The sequence below is a fragment of the Dendrobates tinctorius genome, unplaced genomic scaffold (genome assembly GCF_039654945.1).
Source record: "Dendrobates tinctorius isolate UK_male_01 unplaced genomic scaffold, ASM3965494v1 ptg000077l, whole genome shotgun sequence".
Classification (NCBI taxonomy): Eukaryota; Metazoa; Chordata; class Amphibia; order Anura; family Dendrobatidae; genus Dendrobates; species Dendrobates tinctorius.
In genome coordinates, this window is record NW_027361745.1 from 433,998 (window position 1) to 455,978 (window position 21,981).

The following is a 21,981-nucleotide window of genomic DNA, read 5'->3' on the forward strand; positions in this document are numbered from 1 at the left end:
TGGTCCGTCGGAAACAGATTCCCGTGGAACCTAAATGACGGTCCCCTTGGTTCCGGCCAGGACACTCGGGGGGGGGGGGGGGGCATCCTCCCACACCGGAAACAGCTCACAGTCCTTGATTTGGGTCTAAGTCCTGCAGTCTCAGGCCCCTGCTGCCTCACAGACACACTGACCCTCTCCTGCCTCACAGATGCACTGACTCTCTCCTGCCTCACAGACGCACTGACTCTCTCCTGCCTCACAGACGCACTGACTCTCTCCTGCCTCACAGAGGCACTGATTCTGCTATATCTCCCTATCAGTTAAATCTGTAATATTATAATTTCCCCTCTCTCTAATCTTCTTTACTGCTGTTCTGTCACACACTATCTGTGCAGTCTCTTCAGTCTGTTATGGCTTTCTCTTCCTATTACTAAGCGGTAAGCTCTGATATCATGTCACTGTCCAGATTCACACCATAATGTCTGCTGCATTCCCTGCCTCTGCTTTTACACAGACTATTATTGTCCCTTCTGATGGGCTGTGATATACCATGTGGCTGCAAAGTTTTATACAAAACCCTGGACACTTATGAAGTCATGGTATTCTTCCCTGACTGTTGCAATCTTCTGAAGTGTGTAAAACAGCAGAGAACAACTTGGGCAATATGCGAAAAGCGAGTTGCAAATTATTTGAATTTTCAAGTGTCAGCAAATTTAAAATTTTTTGGCTACAGCCATCATGACACGTCATGGGTCTTCCATCGGTCTCTACTTTCTGACCCCTCTCGACACGCAGAATGTAAGTGCTTAGCCGATCACCCACTTCAGCCAGTGATTGGCTTCCATTATCATGTCCCTGGGTCAGGATGTCATCTCTGCAGCTGGAAATGGAGACTGATGATGGAGCAGGAGCGTCAGACCAAGGGTGGCTGGACAGGAGCGTCAGAGCAGGGGTGGCTGGACAGGAGCGTCAGAGCAGGGGTGGCTGGACAGGAGCGTCAGAGCAGGGGTGGCTGGACAGGAGCGTCAGAGCAGGGGTGGCTGGACAGGAGCGTCAGAGCAGGGGTGGCTGGACAGGAGCGTCAGAGCAGGGGTGGCTGGACAGGAGCGTCAGAGCAGGGGTGGCTGGACAGGAGGGTCAGAGCAGGGGTGGCTGGACAGGAGCGTCAGAGCAGGGGTGGCTGGACAGGAGAGTCAGAGCAGGGGTGGCTGGACAGGAGCGTCAGAGCAGGGGTGGCTGGACAGGAGCGTCAGAGCAGGGGTGGCTGGACAGGAGCGTCAGAGCAGGGGTGGCTGGACAGGAGCGTCAGAGCAGGGGTGGCTGGACAGGAGCGTCAGAGCAGGGGTGGCTGGACAGGAGCATCAGAGCAGGGGTGGCTGGACAGGAGCGTCAGAGCAGGGGTGGCTGGACAGGAGCGTCAGAGCAGGGGTGGCTGGACAGGAGCGTCAGAGCAGGGGTGGCTGGACAGGAGCGTCAGAGCAGGGGTGGCTGGACAGGAGCGTCAGAGCAGGGGTGGCTGGACAGGAGCATCAGAGCAGGGGTGGCTGGACAGGAGCGTCAGAGCAGGGGTGGCTGGACAGGAGCGTCAGAGCAGGGGTGGCTGGACAGGAGCGGTAGGCGGTGTCAGTGCTGCTGACATTCTAAGCCTTTTTTAAAGAACAAAAAAATAAGCAGACATCTAATTTAATTTTTCTATGCAATATGGATTTCAAGTCTGTACTGAAAACCGTTGTGACTCTGTGGCCGTACGACGGACAATGTGGATTTCTTATTTGTGGGTGGACTTGAAGAAGTGGTTATACAATAAATGATGCCTGGTGTGTCCAGTCACTGACCGCCGTCACGTCACCGTAGACATAGTCGCTCTTGATAATTCTCGGGGCACTATAGATCCATATGTCGGAGGTTTCCTCTCACACAGTATATGTTTTTATATGACTAGGATCCCGCTACAAGGTGGATGATCGGAGAGTGAATGTCGCCTGGAGGATCAATTACGTCATCACAGCCCTAACGGAGATCTGCAGCATCAGCATCATGCTCAGCGGTAAGAACAAATGGCGGTGTAATATATCACTGATATCAGTCACTATGTGCTTCATTCTGGAGATTTTTTTTCTTGTCAATCTGGATTTTATCTTGGTGGCTTCATCTTCATGTGTTCCCAACATTTTGTAGAAGAATCAAATGATCGATCACATTACCTAATCCATGATATATACCGCAATGTGGGTGCATTAAGCACCATATATACTAAACAGTGCAAAACCACCATTTATACCTCACACTATACAGCTGAGCCAGTGCTGAGGAACTGAAGTAAGTGGAGCCAGTGCTGAGGAACTGATGTAGCAGGATCCAGTGCTGAGCAGCTGAAGTAAGTGGAGCCAGTGCTGAGGAGCTGAGGAGCTGATGTAGGAGGAGCCAGAGCTGAGGAGCTGATGTAGGAGGAGCCAGTGCTGAGGAGCTGATGTAGGAGGAGCCAGTGCTGAGGAACTGATGTAGATGGAGCCAGTGCTAAGGAGCTAATATAAGTGGAGCCAGTGCTGAGGAGCTGATGTAGGAGGAGCCAGTGCTGAGGAGTTGATGAATGAGGAGCCAGTGCTGAGGAGCTGATGTCGATGGGGACAGTGCTGAGGAGTTGATGTAGGTGGTGCCAGTGCTGAGGAGCTGATCTAGGTCGAGCCAGTGCTGAGGAGAAAACACCTTCACCTGTCCATGTCACACACCAGTAATGTTCCAGCAGCTTCCTCCTGTGTTCCTCCCGACAGGGCCGGTTTTAGACAAAGTGGGGCCCTGGGCAAAAGTGGCCCCAAATGCTAATATATCGCACCATCAGACAGAAACATTTCTGTTGTATTTACAAGTGCTAAGTTCAGGCTGCTAAATAAGCGTGATTGACAATATTGAAGTCGTTCGATGCTTGTTTCCCGGTCTCTTTAGGGTATGTGCACACATTCAGTAATTGGCAGCGCTTTCGACTCAGCACATGTCCGCTGCTGGCTGTTGAATGCAGATGAATCCGCATGTGTTAAATAATAAAAATCTTTATTTTTATATAGCGCTAACATATTCCGCAGCGCTTTACAGTTTGCACACATTATCATCACTGTCCCCGATGGGGCTCACAATCTAAATTCCCTATCAGTATGTCTTTGGAGTGTGGGAGGAAACCGGAGTGCCTGGAGGAAACCCACGCAAACTCTGGGAGAACATACAAACTCCTTGCAGATGTTGTCCTTGGTGGGACTTGAACCCAGGACTCCAGCGCTACCCTTACTCCAGCTGAGGAAGAATGATTGGTGTAGATAGTCCTTGATACAGTACAATACAGGTCCCATATAGTACATATAGTAAAATGTACTCCCCATGGTCCTTCGTAGAGTATAATGCAGCCCCCAAAGAATATACTGCAGCCCCCCTTATAGAGTATACTGCAGCCCCCTTCATAGAGTATACTGCAGCCCCCCTCAGAGTATAATGCAGTCCCACACACACAGTGTAATGCAGGCCCCACTCCCACAAACACACAGTATAGTGCAGCCCCCACACACACTATAATGCAGCCCCTCCACACACAGTATAATGCAGGCCCCACCCCCACACAGTATAATTCAGCCCCCCCACAAACACACACAGTATAGTGCAGCCCCCAACACACAGTATAATGCAGCCACCAGAGTATAAAGCAGCTCATTAGAGTATAAAACAGCCCCCTCAGAGTATAATGCAGCCCTGCACACAATATAGTGCAGTCCCCCACATACAGTATAGTGCAGCCCCCACACACAGTATAATGCAGCTCCCTAAGAGTATAATGCAGCCCTCCCCTCACACGGTATAATGCAGCCCCCTCAGAGTATAATGCAGCCCCCAGAGTATAAAGCAGCCCCCTCAGAGTATAATGCAGCCCTACACACAGCATGATGCAGCCCCCACAAAAACACACACACAGTATAGTGCAACCCTCCCACACAGTATAATGTAGCCCCCCCACATACTGTGGTATAATGCAGGCCCCCCACACACACAGTATAGTGCAGTCCCCCCACACACAGTATAGTGCAGCCCCCACACTCACACTATAGTGGAGCACACACACACACTATAATGCAGACACACACATACATTAAAATGCAGACACACACATACACACATAAACATACACACACTATAATGCAGACTCACACACTGTAATGCAGCCCCCACACACAATAATGCAGCCCCCCCACACACAGTATATAATGCAGCCCCCTCACACAGTATAGTGTCCCCCACACACACAGTATAGTGTAGTCCCCCCCACACAGTATAGTGCAGTCCCCCCCACACACAGTATAGTGCAGTCCCTCCACTCACACAGTATAGTGCAGTCCCCCCCCACACACTATCACGCAGCAGACACACACACACACACACACACACTATAATGCAGGCACACACACACACATACACACTTCAATTACCTCTCCTCCTTGTCCCCCTGCTGCTCTGGCTTCTGCAGAGAATCTCAGCATCTCACCAGCTCCACTGCTGAAACAGGCTGAGTCACAGGCAGAGATGAAGTGATGGGAGAGGTAGTGTCACGTGACACTCTCTCCTCCATCACTGCTTTCAACTGTATCAGCATCTATGATGCCGATAAGTTGAATGCGCAATGCGGGGAGGGGGCAGTGCTGAGCCCCTCTTACTCAGGGGCCCCATAGCGGCCACTGGCTGGGGGCCCCTGGAGGAGCGGGGCCTTAGGCGGCTGCCTGGTCTTCCTGCCCCTAATGCTGGCCCTGCCTCCCGGGGAAGCCTCAGTATTCAGTCAGTAAGCCTCCATTGCTGACACTTTTCACAGGTTCCTCTATACAGGGCAACTCCTCACATCCAAGTTGGCCTTTCTTTTTGCTCCCGGCAGTCTCTCACACATCAGTCCCCCTTTGTCTTCTGTAGACGTCACTCAGATGTCACCACGGCCATCTTCTTCCAGTAATCCCTACCTAGCAGATTCAGCCACTATGGGTACCGTTACACTTAGCGATGCACCAGCGATCCCGACAACGATATGGATCGCTGGTGCATCGCTAAGTGGTCGCTAGTGAGCCGCCACACAGACAGATCTCAACAGCGACATCGCAGGGGTCGGGGGTCGCTACTTACCTGTCAGACGTGGCGATCCTGACGTCCTCCCGCCTGCGTCCACGCGTCGCTCGTCGGCGCCAGCAAGAAGCCCAGCAGGAGGCGGCCGACGAGAAACAGCCCAGGACATTCTCGCGCGATCAGCGCAGACAGCGGGGGAGCCGGTCGGAGGTAAGTATCACATGTAGCAATATCGCTAGCAATATCTCTGCTGCGTCACAAAACCAGTGACATTATAGCGATATTGCTAGCGATATCGCAGGGTGTAACGGGCCCTTAATACACTAAAATCATTTGATTGCCTCCTTTTCAGGCTCCGTACTGCTTCAGAAAACCACCTGTGTAATTCTGGACATAAAAAAGTGTCCAATACACCACAAAAGAACCAAATAGCAAAAGGTCCGTTAAAAAATCATGCTTTATTGACATACATCTCTTAATATACAAAAGAACCAATTGCTGCAAAATTAACAAGCGCGGTGCCTAACTAAGCTTACAAATATCCATAATGCATATTACCTCAATTTATATATTCAAAGTGCAGTAGCGCTCAAAAGTAGATAAAGTGCTGCAGTGCTGATGCCGTCCTTCCAACCCCGACGCACGTTTCGTCTAATCTTCCTCGGGGGGCGTGTGATATTGATACTTCTGTACTGCTGCAGTAACTTGTTGCCCCTGAACTTCTAACTCCAATGATGGCTGCTCTGAACTGTAACTAAACCTGAGGTCTAAGGCCTCTTTCACACTTCAGTCGTTTGACATCAGTTCCAAACTGTGAAAGTGTGAAAAAGGATTTAGTGTATGATATTTAGAGAAACACAACTCTGGAAAATGGCGGATTCTTTTTTTTTCTAAAAACGGCGGATTTCAACTGACGTCAAAAGACTGAAATGTGATAGAGGCCTTAGCTCCAACCTTTGATCTGGAGATTCCTGCATAAAGGCACCGCCGAGCCCCAAATCCATCCAGTACCACCAGATGGGGCCCAACCCTCTATACAGTAATTAGGGTAAAGGGGGACATACTTTCTCCCACAGGATTGCCTGCACTCAGACATTGTAACAAGCCCTCAGCTGTTGGACCACTTGTCAGAATCCGGTTGTGGACAGGAATATTCCCGTTCACTGGTAACAATCAGAGGATCCGGGGGGATCTGTGCACATATTACATAGGAAGGTTAGGGTGTGATTTCCCGTTCAGGTCACCTGTTATCTACCAATAAAATGAGAAATCTTCTTTCTTCCCTTAGGAATTTCTCTCGCCTGGATCCTGATTGTGATCCCTAGCATCCTCTTCGCTGACACAGTGAGATCTTTTGGTGAGTGATCCACTTCATGTCTTCATATATAAAGCCTCAGATCCGTGGGGGCCGATTACCGACGCACATGATGGCCGGTATTGATTTATATCATGAATATTCCCTGCAGGGAATAACTCTGAGCAGCTGCTGGTTTGTTACAGTGTATCAGTGCGGGTGACGGCTATCTGGGTCCTGGTCTAGGACAATACATCACATTTTTTCAGACTGTTACTTTAATGTTGCAGGAGTCCTGGATTCTTTTCTGAGACGCTCTCTCATCTGCTTCAGGAAGATTTTCTTCTGCTGCTCGTGTTGCAGTAAGTTTTATGTTTGTTAAGGTTCAGGGCTCAATTCATGAAGGTGTTTTCACCAGAACTCTGATTTTTATGCCAGCCCCTTCTAATGACATCAACATGGGCAGAGTTGGGGGATGGGATAGGAGGTGGCGAAGGCCACCCGGCAAATTCTTCAAAACTTATGCCAGAAATGTACTCCAGTCCCTGACTGGAGTAACCTTTCCACAGAGGCGGATGCAAGCTGATTCCAGCTCTGCCATCATTAGACGTGTGGTGCAATAATCCAGCCTTAATGAACCGGGTCCTTAGGAATATGTTGTAAAGAAAATGTCCGACCCTATAGAAACATTTTGCCATTTTTCCTCCTGTCTAGGTGACGACCTTTGTTCCAGATGTAAGTGGATCGCTTGGTTTCTGTGGAGCGCCTTCACGCTGCTGATTCAGGTCCTGTTTCCTGTCGTCGTTGGGCTTTTATCCTTTGGTGAGTGTCCACTGACAACCTTAATGCCCTGGAGATGTCAGATGAGCTGTCGTCAGATCTTTTAGCAGCCAGGGTGGAGTTATAGTGAATCCACAGGCAATAGGAGCATGTTCACATTGTGGCCATTTAACAGGTAAAGCCTAATATCGAAACAAAAAGTGGATGTGCCCTGCTGTAAGTAAGAAAATAGTAATAGTACATGGAAATAACCAGGGGGACCTGGTAAATGCTTGGTAAAAGCCATCCCACCGCAACAAGGTGTACCCATTGGGACGCTCCTAACCCCTAGTATTAAAACCTCACCTTGTATCAAATGATGCGGCTGAGCAGGACCGAGGCCAGATGACTCAGGCACCCAGCCATGGGAGGCTATATAGATGAAAAGGGGCCCACATTGCTTTGGTTTTGCTTTATTTTCTTGTAAACACAGGGGCTTTTCCCCTTTTTTAGCTAAGTATTAGATCTATATAGTTTCACATGATTGGGTGCCTGAACAGTCGGTCCCGATGCTTCTCGGCCCCATCTACATTGAAGTCATCTAACACAAGGTGAACTTTTAACACTAGAGGATAGGACTGTCCTGATGGGTTCACCTTGTCGCGGTTGGATGGCTTTTACACTTTTTTTTATTACGTACCCTATGTTATTTCCATGTATTATTACTACTTACTTACTTACAGCAAGGTATACGCTCATTTTTCTGTCTTAGGTTTTGTTCATTAGTGATTATAGTATTGTGTTTGGGGGTCTTCTCTGGGCAACATCTGGAGGTCCATCACACCTGAACCTGAGCTGACAAATCATAGGGAACAAAGGGCCTCTTGGCAACAACCGACATCTGACTGCTCAATTACTTTCATTTCCTAAGGACGTGAATACCAATGAATCTATAGGGGCAGAGTCTCGTTTTTCCTAATTTCCACAAACTAGTAAAAGAAAAGATTGAAAATAATTTGACCATAGGAATGAGTGAAACTAATCTGTGTCCTTTCAGTCAGCATCACTGGTGTCTACAAACTTGTAATCAGCCGGTGCTTAAATAAGGGGTGAAAAGTAGTCATTGTTCTGTTTGGTATCGTGCTGTGTACCGTTCTGAACATGGAGCAAAGAAAGCTCAGGAGAGAGTTTTCAGGAGATTAGTAAGAGAATTACAGACAAACATGTTGTAGGTAAAGACTAGAAGACGTCTCCAAACAACTCGATGTTCCTGTTACTACATATTATCCAGAAGTGTAAGGTCTATGGGACTGTAGCCGACCTCCCAGGTTGTGGCCGCGAGAGGAAAACTGATGACAAATTAAAGAGATGGATGGGAACCACTGAGCCCAGAACAACTTGTAAAGAGATTATAGGTGAACTCCAAGTTTATGGACCATCAGTGTCAGGTCACACCATCCATCACTGTTTTGGCCAAAATGGACTTCATGGAAAACGACAGAGGAGGAAACCGCTGCTGAAAGCAAATCATAAAAAAGCAAGACAGGAATTTGCAAAAATGCATATTGACAAGTCACAAAGCTTCTGAGTAAACATCCTTTGGACATAGAGTATAAGACAAAACTAGAGCTTTCTGGTGTCACATCAGCTCTATGTTCAGATGCAAAAATGAAGGAACAAATAAAAAGAACATTGTACCTACCGTGACACATGGAGGAGCTCGGGGATGTTTTGGGTCTGTATTGCTGCATTTGGAACAGAGGGTCTTGATGATGTGCAGGGTGCAATGAAATCTCAAGGCTATCATTCCAGGGTGATATGTGCTTCTTCTGAGTGTCAGAAAGCTCGGTCTGAGACCCAGGTCATGGTTTCTCCAACAGGACAATGATCCCCATCATGGAGGCATTGTCACAACTTGGTTGTGACAATGCTGAACAAAAAGCACGTTCAAGCGTTTTTACTGTTTGCTCATAAACATTGGTACAAGTTGGTGAAATACAGGGAGAATATAGTCTGGTCAAATGAGACCAAAATGATGAGAACAAAATTGAACTCCTTGGAAGTCATAATACCCACCATTTTTGAAGGCCAAAAGGCTCTGCATATCACTCCAAAACACCATACCAACAGTGAAGTGTGGAGGTGGGAACATCATGGTGTGGGGCTGTTTTTCAGCATACGGCACTGGCAAATTTCATATGGTTGAAGTATTGAGTATTCTTATTGAAATTTAATTAAAGGGAACCTGTCACCAGGAATAACGCTGTTAACCTTAAAATATGGGGTTAATCTGCAGGTTAACAGCATAATGATGCTGTCCCGCACCTGCACACAGCCAAATGCAGTGGGAGAAAATGATCTTTATTCTCCCAGCCAGCGTACGGTATTCAGTCATAGGGGCAACTCTGGTTCAGTCACCGCTCTGAGTATACAGTGCGACCGCTGTAACCGCGCTCCGGCCCTGACTGACACTGCTCTACATTGTGTCTGGCTGTCAGTCAAGGCCAGGGGAGCGGTTACAATGTGCATACTCAGAGCGGTGTGTTATGAGCTCATTTTCTGCTCCACCAGTTGAGAGTTCCCCTTCCGTTCTCCCTCTGGTGGTGACGGGAGGTGGTGAGGTTGGTTTGAGTGGTAGTGATCTGTTACCTGGTGAGGAAGATAGTGATTGGATCTCTGGAGTATCAGACTGGATATAAGACAGCCGACTCCCTATCCTGTTGCTGGTGATTCAGTCTGTTTCTCAGGTCTAGGACTCAGCTCTGTTCCAGTCTTCTAAAGATAAGTTTGTTTTTTGCTAATGTTCACACTTGCTCTTGTTGGTCTTTTCAGTTTTTTGTGTGGTCAGCCAGCCCGGCTGGGCTGTGCTGAATTTCCACTCTTATTTGCCAAATTGCCTTTTTTTTTTGTCCCTTATTAGATTGGCCTCTTTTTGCTCTGTCTCAGAATATTTCAGAGTGCTGATATAGTGGGAGAAGTCTAGTAACTTCAGGGTTAATTTTGCTATCAGTTGTGTTGGACATTTTGTAGGGTTTTTTGGCAGATTGCAGACAGTGTCTTTCCTTTCCTGTCCTTTCTAGTTAGTCTGGCCCCATTGTTTGCTCAGCCTATTTTCCTGCCTTTGTTTGTGTTTTCATCTTTTTTCACCGTCAATACATGTAGGGGGCTGTCTCTCCTTTGGGGTCTGCTCTGGGGCAGTTAGTTTTCCCCTTTTCCTGCTTTAGACTTATTTAGTTTCTCCGGTTGTGACGAGGTGTCTAGGACCACCGTAGGAATGCTCCACGACTGCTGCTAGTTGCGTGTTAGGATCAGGGGTCTGCAGTCTGCATAGTTACCAACCTCTTTGGTTTTGTGTTGTTTTTTATTTCCTCCTCAGCTACCCGTTCGTAACAGCGGTGTCTGAACCAGTGCCGCCCCTTTGACTGAATACCAAATGCTGGTGGTGAGAATAAAGATCATTTTCTCCCCGCTGCATTCGGCTGTGTGCAGGCGCTGGACAGCATCATAACGCTGCTAGCCTGCAGATTAACCCCATATTTGCAGACTAGCAGCGTTATTCTTGATGACAGGTTCCCTTTAAATAAATTTCAACAAGAGTGTTGAATACTTTTTCCCAGTGTCATTTCTCATTATTACATATACTTTATGGACATCTAGGGATGATTTCTTACCTGTGTGGATTGGACGGGTTGTTACCGACATGTGGGAAGAATATCATGTCTATAGCGTCTTTAGAAATAGATTTCCTTAGAAAATTAGGGACGTGTTCAATACTTATTTCACCCGCTGTGTGTGTATGTACAGTATGTGTGTGTGTATATATATATATATGTATATATATATATATATATATATATATATATAAAAAAACAACAGGGTGGCACATGTTAAGGAGCTGAAACGCCTAAACCCTTCATCCAATTTAATGTGGATACCCTCAAATGAAGCTGAAAGTCTGACCTTCAACTGCATCTGAATTGTTTTGTTTAAAATTCATTGTGGTAATGTCCCTCCATGCTCCTCAGCCAGCTCACCTCCTCCTCAGAACTGTTCCTCCACATACAATCCTTTTTCTTCAGACACACACGGCCACATCATGTTCTATCCTACTTTCACCTTATAACACTCTGTCTGCTACTCCTCATTGCTGGTGATGTATCCCCAAATCCTGGCCCTCCTCATCAAATCCCCACACTCATTTCTAACACTCAGCCACGATCCTCTACACGTTTTTGTAACCATGATAACCTCATACCCATTCATCCAGCCCCCACTCCCCCGGTCCCCTTACCTGGAGCACTATGGAACTCACGCTTTGTCTGCAACAAACTGTCATTTATCTAAGACATCTTTGTCACCAACACACTCTTCTTCCTTGACATCACTGAAACCTGGTTCACCTCCTCTGACTCTATCTCTCCAGCTGCGCTTTCCTATGGCGGACTCAATCTCTCTCACACCCCTCGCTCCAGCATCAAACGTGATGGAGGAGTAGGCTTGCTCCTGTCCGATACCTTCTCCTTTACCCCAATTCTGCTACCACCCTCCGCTACTCTTCCCTCATTTGAGGTGCACTCCGTCAGCATCTACTCCCCCTCTAACTTCCAGCTGGCTGTCATCTACCATCCCCCAGAACTAGCCATCTCCACTTTCCTCGACCACTTCACCACCTGAATACTTCATTTCCTTTCTGCTGACATCTCCACTATCATCGTGGGTGACTTCAACATCCCCATTGACGTCTCCACCTCAGCTGCCTCTAAACTTTTATCGTTGACTGCCTCCTTTGGCCTCACTCAATGGTCCTCCACGGCCACTCACAAAGATGGCCACAAGCTGGACCTCATCTTTACCCCCCTCTGTTCCCTTACTAATTTCACTAACTCATCCCTCCCCCTGTCTGATCACAACCTACTGACATTCTCTTTCCTCTCCTCTCCTAATGCGCAACCCCTACTCCACAAACTCTCTCACCCTCACAGACATCTCAATTTACAATCACTCTCTGAGTCCTTTCTCCATCTTACAGACATAGCTTCCCTTCATGACACAGATGCTGCTGCCACTTATTAGAACACCACAATAACAGCAACACTTGATTTGGCTGCCCCCTCACGCACAGCCAAACTCGTACAATCAACAGGCAACCCTGGCTGACCAGCCTGACCAAAGAACCGAGATGGGCTTCCTGGGTTGCCGAGCGAAGATGGAAGAGATCCCGCTCTGCCGAGCACTTCATCGCATATAAGCAGTTCCTCGCCAGCTTCAAGTCCACGCTCACTGCCACAAAGCAAACTTACTTCTAATCACTCAAATCCGCCCTGTCTCACAACCCTAAACAGCTTTTCAACCATTCAGCTTTTGACCATTCACTTCTGTTACAGATAGGGTGTGTGCACACGCTGCGGATTCTGCTGCGGTTCCGCAGCGGATTTAGCCTCTGTGGGTCCGCAGCAGTTTTTGCTGCGGTGTACAGTACCATTATTCCCTATGGGAATAAAAAACTGCAGTGCAGACGGTGCGGATTTTTCCGCGCGGTTTTGAAACCGCCGAAAGAATTGACATGTCAATTCTTTCTGCGGATTCCGCTGCAGTTTGCCATCTCCTCCATTGTGGAGATGAAAAACCGCAGGGCAAAACTGCAGAGCAATCCACAGGTAAAACCGCAGATCTTTTGACCTGCAGATTTACCTGCGGATTTAACAAAATCTGCGTGGCCAAATCCGCATCCCATTCTGCAGCGTGTGCACATACCCATACTCTCATCTCTTGGCATCACAGATTTGGCCCTATCCTGGATCTCGTCATGTCTAACAGACCAGACATTCAGTGTCTCCCTCTCCCACACCACCTCCTCACCTTGCCCTCTGTCTGTCGGTCTCTTCTCCATCTACACATTCGGCCTGGCACAGCTCATAGAATCCCACGGTTTGCAGTGTCATCTCTATACCCCTGACACGCAGCTCTACCTATCTGGACCTGACATCACCTACCTACTGACCAAAATCCCACAATGTCTGTCTGCTATCTCAGCCTTCTTTTCTGCTCGATTTCTAAAGCTGAACATGGACAAAACAGAATTCTTCATATTTCTCCCACCTCACTCTACCCCTCCAGCAGACCTATCCATCAATGTCAATGGCTGCTCACTTTCCCCAGTCTCGCATGTTAGGTGCCTCGGGGTGATCCTCGACTCTGCCCTCTCTTTCAAGCCACATATCCAAGTCCTTGCCTCCTGCCGACTCCAACTCAAAAATATTTCCCGAAACCGTGCATTCCTTGACCATGAAACCGCAAAAACGCTACTGCACGCCCTCATCATTTCCCGCCTCTACTATTGCAACCTACTACTCTCTGGCCTCCCCTCTAGCACTCTTGCACCAATCCAATCCATCCTACATTCTGCTGCCTGACTAATCCACCTGTCTCCCTGCTATTCCCCAGCCTCGCCTCTATACCAAGCCCTTCACTGGCTTCCTATTGTCCAGAGGCTCCAGTTCAAAACCCTAAATATGACATTCAAAGCCATCCGCAACCTGTCACCTCCATACATCTGTGACATGGTTTCCTGGTACTTACCTACATGCAACCTTCGATCCTCTCAAGATCTCCTTCTTTACTCCCTTCTTATCTATTCTTCCCACAACCGCATACAAGATTTCTCCCGTGCTACCCCTCTACTCTGGAACTCTCTACCCCAACACATCAGGCTTTCGCCTACCACGAAAACCTTCAAAAGGAACCTGAAGACCCACCTCTTCCGACAAGCCTACTACCTGCAGTGATCCTCAGTCTACTGAACCACCGCACGACCAGCTTTTCCCTCTCCTAATGTATCCTCACCCATCTCCTGTAGACTGTGAGCCCTCGTGGGCAGGGTCCTCTCTCCTTCTGTTCTTGTATGTGCCTTGTATTGCACATATTTATTGTACTTGACTATATTTGCCCCTTTCACATGTAAAGCGCCATGGAATAAGTGGCGCAATGAAAATGTATTATAATAATAAATAATAATAATAATCTTCCTGGATCGTCCGCTCACATCCTGTGTAATCATCGTTTCTCGTTCTGTCTGTGACGGGTCTGATAATCCCAAATCTGATCCCTTCGTGTTATTCTTAGGTGATTCTTCAGGAATATGTTCCTCCTGGATTGGTTATTTGGTTCTCGTCCTTTTGGGGATCCTGAAATGTGCAGTCTACATCATTAACTACCACTGTAAGTACCAATATGGGGGGTCTTACTGCTGTGTGAGACGAGTAGTGTGGAAACCTCTAAGAGCCGCCAGCCCTACAGAAGGCCCGTTACATCTCAGCCCAGTCTCAAACATGGTGGTCTGAGTTCACATCTCCAGTGATCAACCAAATGAATTCATAAGGCCTGTTTCACATTTCTGTTTGTTGCCATCAGTCAAAATCCGCCGTTTTCCATCAAAAACGGATCCGCCATTTTTTTTTACGGATCCGTTGGATCCGTTTTTTGATGGATCCGCCATAATTTTGGCGTCTGCTGTCTTGAGTGGACGGACAATGAAACGTTTTTTGTCTGCGTCAAAACAGTGGATAGCATCGGATCCGTTGCCAACCGTTAATTGACGGAATCCGGCAACGGATCAGCTTTTTTACACTGAGGATGCCCCTTGCCAGAAATCTATTTCTTTCTCTCCCTGTGTAGTATATTGCACCTCCATAGGTAGCCTGTATAGTATAATGCACCCGCATAAGCAGCCTGTATAGTATAATGCACCCCCATAGGCAGCCTGAATAGTACATTGCACCCCCATAGGTAGCCTATATAGTATATCACACCCCCATAGGCAGCATATATAGGATAATGCACCCTCATAGGCAGCCTGTGTGGTATAATGCACCCCCATAGGCAGCCTATATAGTAGTTTTGCAACCCATAGGCAGCCTGTATAGTATATTGCACCCCCATAGGCAGCCTGTATAGTATAATGCACCCCTATAGGAAACCTGTGTAGTACATTGCACCTCCATAGGCAGACTGTATAGTATATTGCACCCCCATAGGCAGTCTGTATAGTACATTACACCCCCATAGGCAGCCTGTATAGTATAATGCACCCCCATAGGCAGCCTGTATAGTACATTGCACCCCCATAGGTAGCCTGTATAGTATAATGCACCCCCATAGGCAACCTGTATAGTACATTGCACCCCCATAGGCAGCCTGTATAGAATATTGCATCCCCATAGGCAGCCTGTATAGTATAATGCACCCCTATAGGCAACCTGTGTAGTATATTGCACCCCTATAGGCAGTCTGTATAGTACATTGCACCCCATAGGTAGCCTGTATAGTATAATGCACCCCCATAGGCAGCCTGTATAGATGTATAGTACATTGCACCCCCATAGACAGCCTGTATAGTATAATGCACCCTCATAGGCAGCCTGTATAGTATAATGCACTCCCATAAGCAGCCTGTATAGTACATTGCACCCCCATAGGTAGCCTGTATAGTATATTACACCCCCATAGGCAAGCTGAATAGTACATTGCACCCCCATAGGTAACCTGTGTAGTATAATGCACATCCATATGCAGCATATATAGTATAGTGCACCTCCATAGGCAGCCTGTATAGTGTAATGCACCCCCATAGGCAGCCTGTATAGTATGTTACACCCCCATAGGCAGCCTATATAGTATAATGCACCCCCATAGGTAGCCTGTATAGTATATTACACCCCCATAGGCAGCCTGAATAGTACATTGCACCCACATAGGTAGCCTGTATAGTATAATGCACCCCCATAGGCAGCCTGTATAGTACATTGCACCCCCATAGGTAGCCTGTATAGTATAATGCACCCCCATAGGTAGCTTGTATAGTATTTTGCACCCCCATAGGCAGCCTGAATAATACAGTGTGGCAGAGCAGGGAGATCGATTGCATGCCGTTACAGTAGCGTAGCTTCGGGTGGGCCCCCCCAGAGCATGGGGCCTGGGCCCCCCCAGAGCATGGGACCTGGGGCGTTGGCCCCGTCTGACCCCCCAGTAGCTAAGCTACTGCTCCTAGGTTTAATATAATTTAATTATCTACCTTTTAATATATATTTTTCTACTAACGTACCTCATCCACTAAGCAGCACTTTATACTAGCACATTGCTCTTTTTTATTCTTTATTGATGGTAGTCTGTGTAATTAAGTATATTTTTAGTGGTTGTTCTACTAACCTTGGCATATAATTTTTTTCCCTTCATATCTTTAATGCAGGCATACTGTGCATTTCCCTCCCTTTTTTGTCTTTTTATCATCGTATCACTGTCTTTTATTTTATTGTTTATAAATAAATATTTATTTTTTAAAAATGAATAATTTTGAGTTGGAATCTCTTCTCGTCTAGTGGCTGCTAACCGCAATAGAACAGGTTGATGTATTTTGGTCTTTGAAGTGTCTAACAATTACTTACTTTTGGACATAAATTCCCCACTCACTTATAGGAAAGTCTGTGAGTCCTTCTTCCCCACTTACATATAGGAAAAGCCTGTGAGTCCTGCTTTCCCACTTACATATAGGAAAAGCCTGTGAGTCAAGCTTTCCCACTTACATATAGGAAAAGCCTGTGAGTCCTGCTTCCCCACTTACATATAGGAAAAGCCTGTGAGTTCTGCTTCCCCAGTCATGCATAGGTTAAAAGCCTGTGAGTCATGCTTCCCCACTCATGCATAGGAAAAGCCTGTGAGTCCTGCTTCTTCAATTACTCATAGGAAATGCCTGTGAGTCCTGCTTCCCCACTCACAGCAAAAGCTTGTGAGTCCTACTTATCCACTCACTGTTAGGAGAAGCCTGTGAGTTCATCACTTATAGGAAAAACCTGTGAGACCTTCTTCCCCACTGACTTTTAGAGAAACTGGGTCTGAGCAGAAAAAGTAAATTAATGTGCATGCAAAATGTAATTGCATATGAACACATGACCTTTACACAGAGAAAACCAAAAACAAAACACAAAACAAATATCCTGGAATAAAAAAGTAAAAATATATATTGCAAAAATTGCATGAAGGTAGTAATAATAGTAATAATAAGGGTATTTAGTTAACATAATTTTGATCAAAATAATGTACAAGCCATCCCGCCACGTCACGGCAACCCTGGTGGGACAGTCCTACTCTAGTATTTAAAACCTTTCCACTTGTCAAGTGACCTAAATGTGAACAAGGACAGAGGGACTGAACCACTAGTAATAGTGCAATTTTTGCAATATATTTTTTTACTTTTTTATTCCAGGATATTTGTTTTGTGTTTTGTTTTTGGTTTCCACTGACTTTTAGGCAAAGCCTGTGAATACTCATTTTCCATCGACTTACAGGAAAAGCCAGTGAGTCCTGCCTCTCCACTTCCTTATAGCCAAAGCCTTTGAGTCTTGGTTCCCCACCAACTTATAGTAAAAGCCTGTGAGTCCTTCTTCCTCACTTAATTTGACTTATAGAAAAAGCCTGCGAGTCCTGCTTCCCCTCTCACTTATAAAAAAAGTCTGTGAGTCCTGCTTCCCCACTCACTTATAAGAAAAGTCTGTGAGTCCTGCTTCCCCACTCACTTATAAGAAAAGTCTGTGAGTCCTGCTTCTTCACCCACTCTTAGGAAATCCTATGTGTCCTACTTTCTCTGCCACAAAGTTGGCCCAGTCCTATAGGGTTCCATATACATACACTTCCAACAATGTGGGTGGATGTTTAGCACTCTTTGAGGGGGCAGATGCCTAGTAGAGAGTCAGTATCCCCTCTTGCATCAGTGAGGAAAGTCCTGTGTCAAAGGGTCCAGCAAGATTCCGCGTCCTAACTACAGAGACAGAGATTCCATCCTGGAGTGATCAATGAGTAGAGCAGGCAGCCACGAGAGGTGGTGAGTTCTCCTTCAATGGAAGTCTTCAAACAGAGGCTGGACAGACATGTGTCTGGGATGATTAAGTGAATCCTGCTTTGAGTAGAGGGTTGGATCAGATGACCCAGGAGGTCCCTTCCAACTCTACCATTCTATGGGGCAAATAATGAGCAGGCAGAGAGCAGTTTCCCCATTTATAGTCAGGACTCTGTGACGGTAGAGTGCAGACTACCTACATTTTGATTGAAGGCAATCGGAGAATGCAATCATTTTGGGAGCGAGTCCTGTAGATGATATGCCCTGAAATATTATTACTGGAAACTAGAGTTTTTGACACAGGAAAAGAAGCTCATGACTATATGTCAAGCTTTAACCCCTTCACGACATCCGCCGTATATGTACGGCGTATGTCGGAAGTAGATGTATGGAGCTGGTGATGGTTGTGTATCACTGTGTACACCCAGCAGATGATTATTGTGTATTACTGCTGGGACCTTCTTCTAACAATCGCTGGTGGAGCAATGCTTCGCCTGCGATTGTTAACTTGTTAAATGCTGCTATCAATCTCACACAGCAGCATTTATCATGCGCCAACATGCATGCCCTGCATTTTCTCTGCCCGTGGTCATCTATCTGCCCTTCTCTGTGCATTGAAGCTAGAGTTTGCCTCACATCTGTTAGCCATTAGGATTTTCCTTATTTACCTGTTTCCAAAGGAGTCAGCTACATAGGGGGTCATGTGTTAGATTGCAAGCTCTTGGCTAATTATGAGACTTCTTATAGATTTGCAATTATATCTATTACAGGGATAGATGGTGGGGGGTCGGGGTTCAGGGATGGAGGAACCTTTGCTGGACTGATTCTTTAACGTGTCATATTCCGGGAAGCTTCTTCTCCTACGCTGTACTTTCATTCCATCTGTGTCAAACGTGAGAGCCCTACTACGATCATTGGATCATTGGACGTGTCCATTTCTTTTTGGATGTGTCAGTGCATTGTAATCTTTATCTTTTTTTCTTAGGTTACAAAGCAACATTTGATAACGTTCCCCCAGATGATCCTACAAAAACAACTGATGACCCTGAAAAAGAGACGACCTTGTAGAGCGTAAAGTTGCAGGATCCAAGCTGGTGGCCACACTGCCGAGCACTGGAGTACAGCAGACCCACTGTGGACAATCCTGGATCCTGTGGACCCCCCTCATTCCAAATGTCTTACAGTATTTCTGTATTTAACACTATAAATATTCCCTTTAAATCTGGCATTAATTAGAGATGATCCATTAGAGGCAGCTGTCCGGTCCGCCTGGATAATGAGTTCCCCAAACCAGAGTATTGTCCGATAGATAAAGTCCTCCACCTATAGGCATCAGATTCAGAGCTCCTGCCTTCCATGTTTAGGACTGTGTCATTTCTTCTTATGGAGACCAGCAATGCTTCCTGGGAAAAAGCTATGCAAAAATGAGTAAAAATGTTGCTCTCTACTGTTATCTACAAGAGAAGTGTTTAATCCTCCTACGGAATCTTTTATATTGAGTTTTTTGGCATTTTATTTTCTTTATTGAAATCCGATCAAAAACTCTAAAATGTGCCGGTTGTAACTCTGGGATTGTATGCAGCGGTGCTAATTACCGGAGAACGGTGGCAGTGACCTCACCCATTGAATGTGCTCCGCCCCTGAGGAACTGCTGCTCTGACTGTTGCCATTGATGGTAGCGACGACTCCACCTCTTTATGACCCGCAGGAGCGTCACACCGACTGGTTTTATGTGTGAAAAATTTACAAAACGTTTCTTGTCCGTTACTGAGGAAATCTCTGAGCTGCTGCAATTATTAACGGCACTTTTTTACGTTTTCTTTTACCTTTTTTATATATTTTTTGTATAATTGTTATTTGCATTGCATTTTCTCCTCAGGTATCTGGAACGGCTGGCTTAGAATTTGTGCTTTTTGTACAAGGGTGAGTCAAACATAATCCGCACTTCGGCTCCAGATTTTATTTTAATCATCTTTCAAAAAAAAAAAAAAAGCCAAATATATCATTTTTCGACCTACTTCCCCAGCTTTTGAATACACATTGTTCATGTGTCAACAAATTTTAATATTCCCTCATAAAAAAATTTTTTTGGCTGAGCTGCGAGCCACGAATGCCACGCTGTCGTCTGCTCTTCATCAGGGGCTTCTATTGAGGGATGATCGACTGTCGCGTGTCAGCAATATTGTCACCTGTTGTGGTCGGCGTTCGGCTTCTTCATGGCTAACACTTGACCAACCTTTCAAAAACACCTCTGCCCATTCTTCCGCATGATTACTTTCTCCATATTCTGATGAATATCGGCACCGGACGCCTCCTGGCCACAAAAAACGGTTTACTGCGCGTAACAAATCACAGTGATGGAACTCGGTAAACCTGCGGAGCCGTCATCTTTCGCGATCTTCTACTGAAAGCTCCGATAAAATAATGCGACCAACACAAGTTTTTATAGAACCGGAGTGTTGAAAATGTTTGACTCCCCCCATTATCTCTGTAGTTGTGAATGTTCGGTTTATTTAAATATTTTTATTTAAGTTATATACATCTATATATCTCATTTATTTAAAAATCTATTGAGTTGATATTGTAAAATTAAAATTTTGCACTGTTATTTATGATGAAGTGTTTTGATAACGGTATTACTATTTTCATCTGTATGGAGAAATGCCATATTTGAGTTATATTTTCATATATGAAGCCTAAATTGTGTGTGTTCTTGGCTGTAAACCAAGCTCACATTGCCTCCTTGAAATGAGCGGCTTTGTATGAAGAGTGCCGAGATTTCAGAGTAAGGTTTATGTGGCGCCCCCATGAATATGGTCGCCACATAAACCTGCCTTCCGACAGGGAGGGTGATGTCAGGCTTGGAAGCAATGAAGGGTCTCTCTAGCAGTTATCCATAACATGCAACACAGTTCCCACTCCGGGCCAGCAGAGGGAGCTCTGAACCAGAATTGGGGGAGGAGTGCTCTCTGAGGGCCAGGAGGGGAAATTAGTCAGTAAGTGTGAGGAGGGCGAAGTGTGTAGACGCGGAGAGAGAAGCTGGGGGGACTAAGCAGAGAGTTGAGGCTCGTTCCCAGCTGGAGCGCATGCTCTGGAGCCTGGTCTCCAAGGTTGTATGGATACTGACGGTCCTGCAACAGAAACCAGAGGAATAGGAGGCTGTAAATGCTCTATTCCCTTCTAAGACTCGGAGGCACAACAGCGACGTGTGAGCCAAAGGAGATAGAAGGCTACAGCTGTCTGCCATACGAGGTAGATCCAAAAGGGAAGAAGGAGGAACGTCAGTGTAATACAGTACTGCATGTACCTCAAATAAGCGCTAGGAAGGAGACTACACAACCTATCTGCATAGAGAGATTCCTGAGTTGCTTCCAGGCTAATCAGCTCCTGTGCCATCTGTAATCAGGACCCTGGACTGCACTTACAAAGTAAAGGTAAAGAAACTACGTTCCGCTGTGTCCTTGCCTTCTTTCTGCAACTTCTCCAGCACTGCTACATCTCTGTGCCAGACAGTGCACCCTCTTCCCCAACACTGATCTACACATCCCTGGGACTACAGCCCTGCCAGTGGAGGGCTACACCATCATTGCTGCACCACACCATTTGTCCCAGAGGATCTGTCTGCAGCGTTGGCTTAACATCTTCATTACCGGCGAATACCACAGGTGGCGTCACGAATCACTCATAAACTTTATTCCACCACTCTATCCCTTTTACATGGGCGCCCAGGGCCATGGACCGAGTCACCGCTGCTGTGACATTCCCCTCTGAAAGACCGGCCCGGTACTGATTACCCCACAGCCCTGGGAGGGCGATCCATTTTGGCGCCACAAACAGGATTTACGGAGCCCGGTGTCCCGGGGTCCTGTGTGCCAGAGACTGTGTTGTGTGCTATAGACTTTGTGAAAGTGCCGCCATTACCCCGCTGCTTGGCGCGTGTGGGAAACCAAAGAGGCGGGCCGTCGTGGGCGGA

The 21,981-nt window shown here is 46.6% G+C and overlaps 1 protein-coding gene across 1 annotated transcript in view; it reads left to right on the forward strand.

Annotated features, from left to right (window-relative positions):
• LOC141096670 (uncharacterized) overlaps window positions 1–21,454 on the forward strand; it is a 48,868-nt gene extending 27,414 nt beyond the window's left edge. The window contains exons 5-10 of the mRNA XM_073583388.1: window positions 1,925–2,029; window positions 6,356–6,424; window positions 6,652–6,723; window positions 7,076–7,183; window positions 14,243–14,338; window positions 18,994–21,454. Of these exons, the coding sequence (XP_073439489.1) occupies window positions 1,925–2,029; window positions 6,356–6,424; window positions 6,652–6,723; window positions 7,076–7,183; window positions 14,243–14,338; window positions 18,994–19,076 (533 nt within the window). The 3' untranslated portion in view covers window positions 19,077–21,454. The remainder of the gene's footprint in view (window positions 1–1,924; window positions 2,030–6,355; window positions 6,425–6,651; window positions 6,724–7,075; window positions 7,184–14,242; window positions 14,339–18,993) is intronic.
• Window positions 21,455–21,981: the final 527 nt, after the last annotated feature.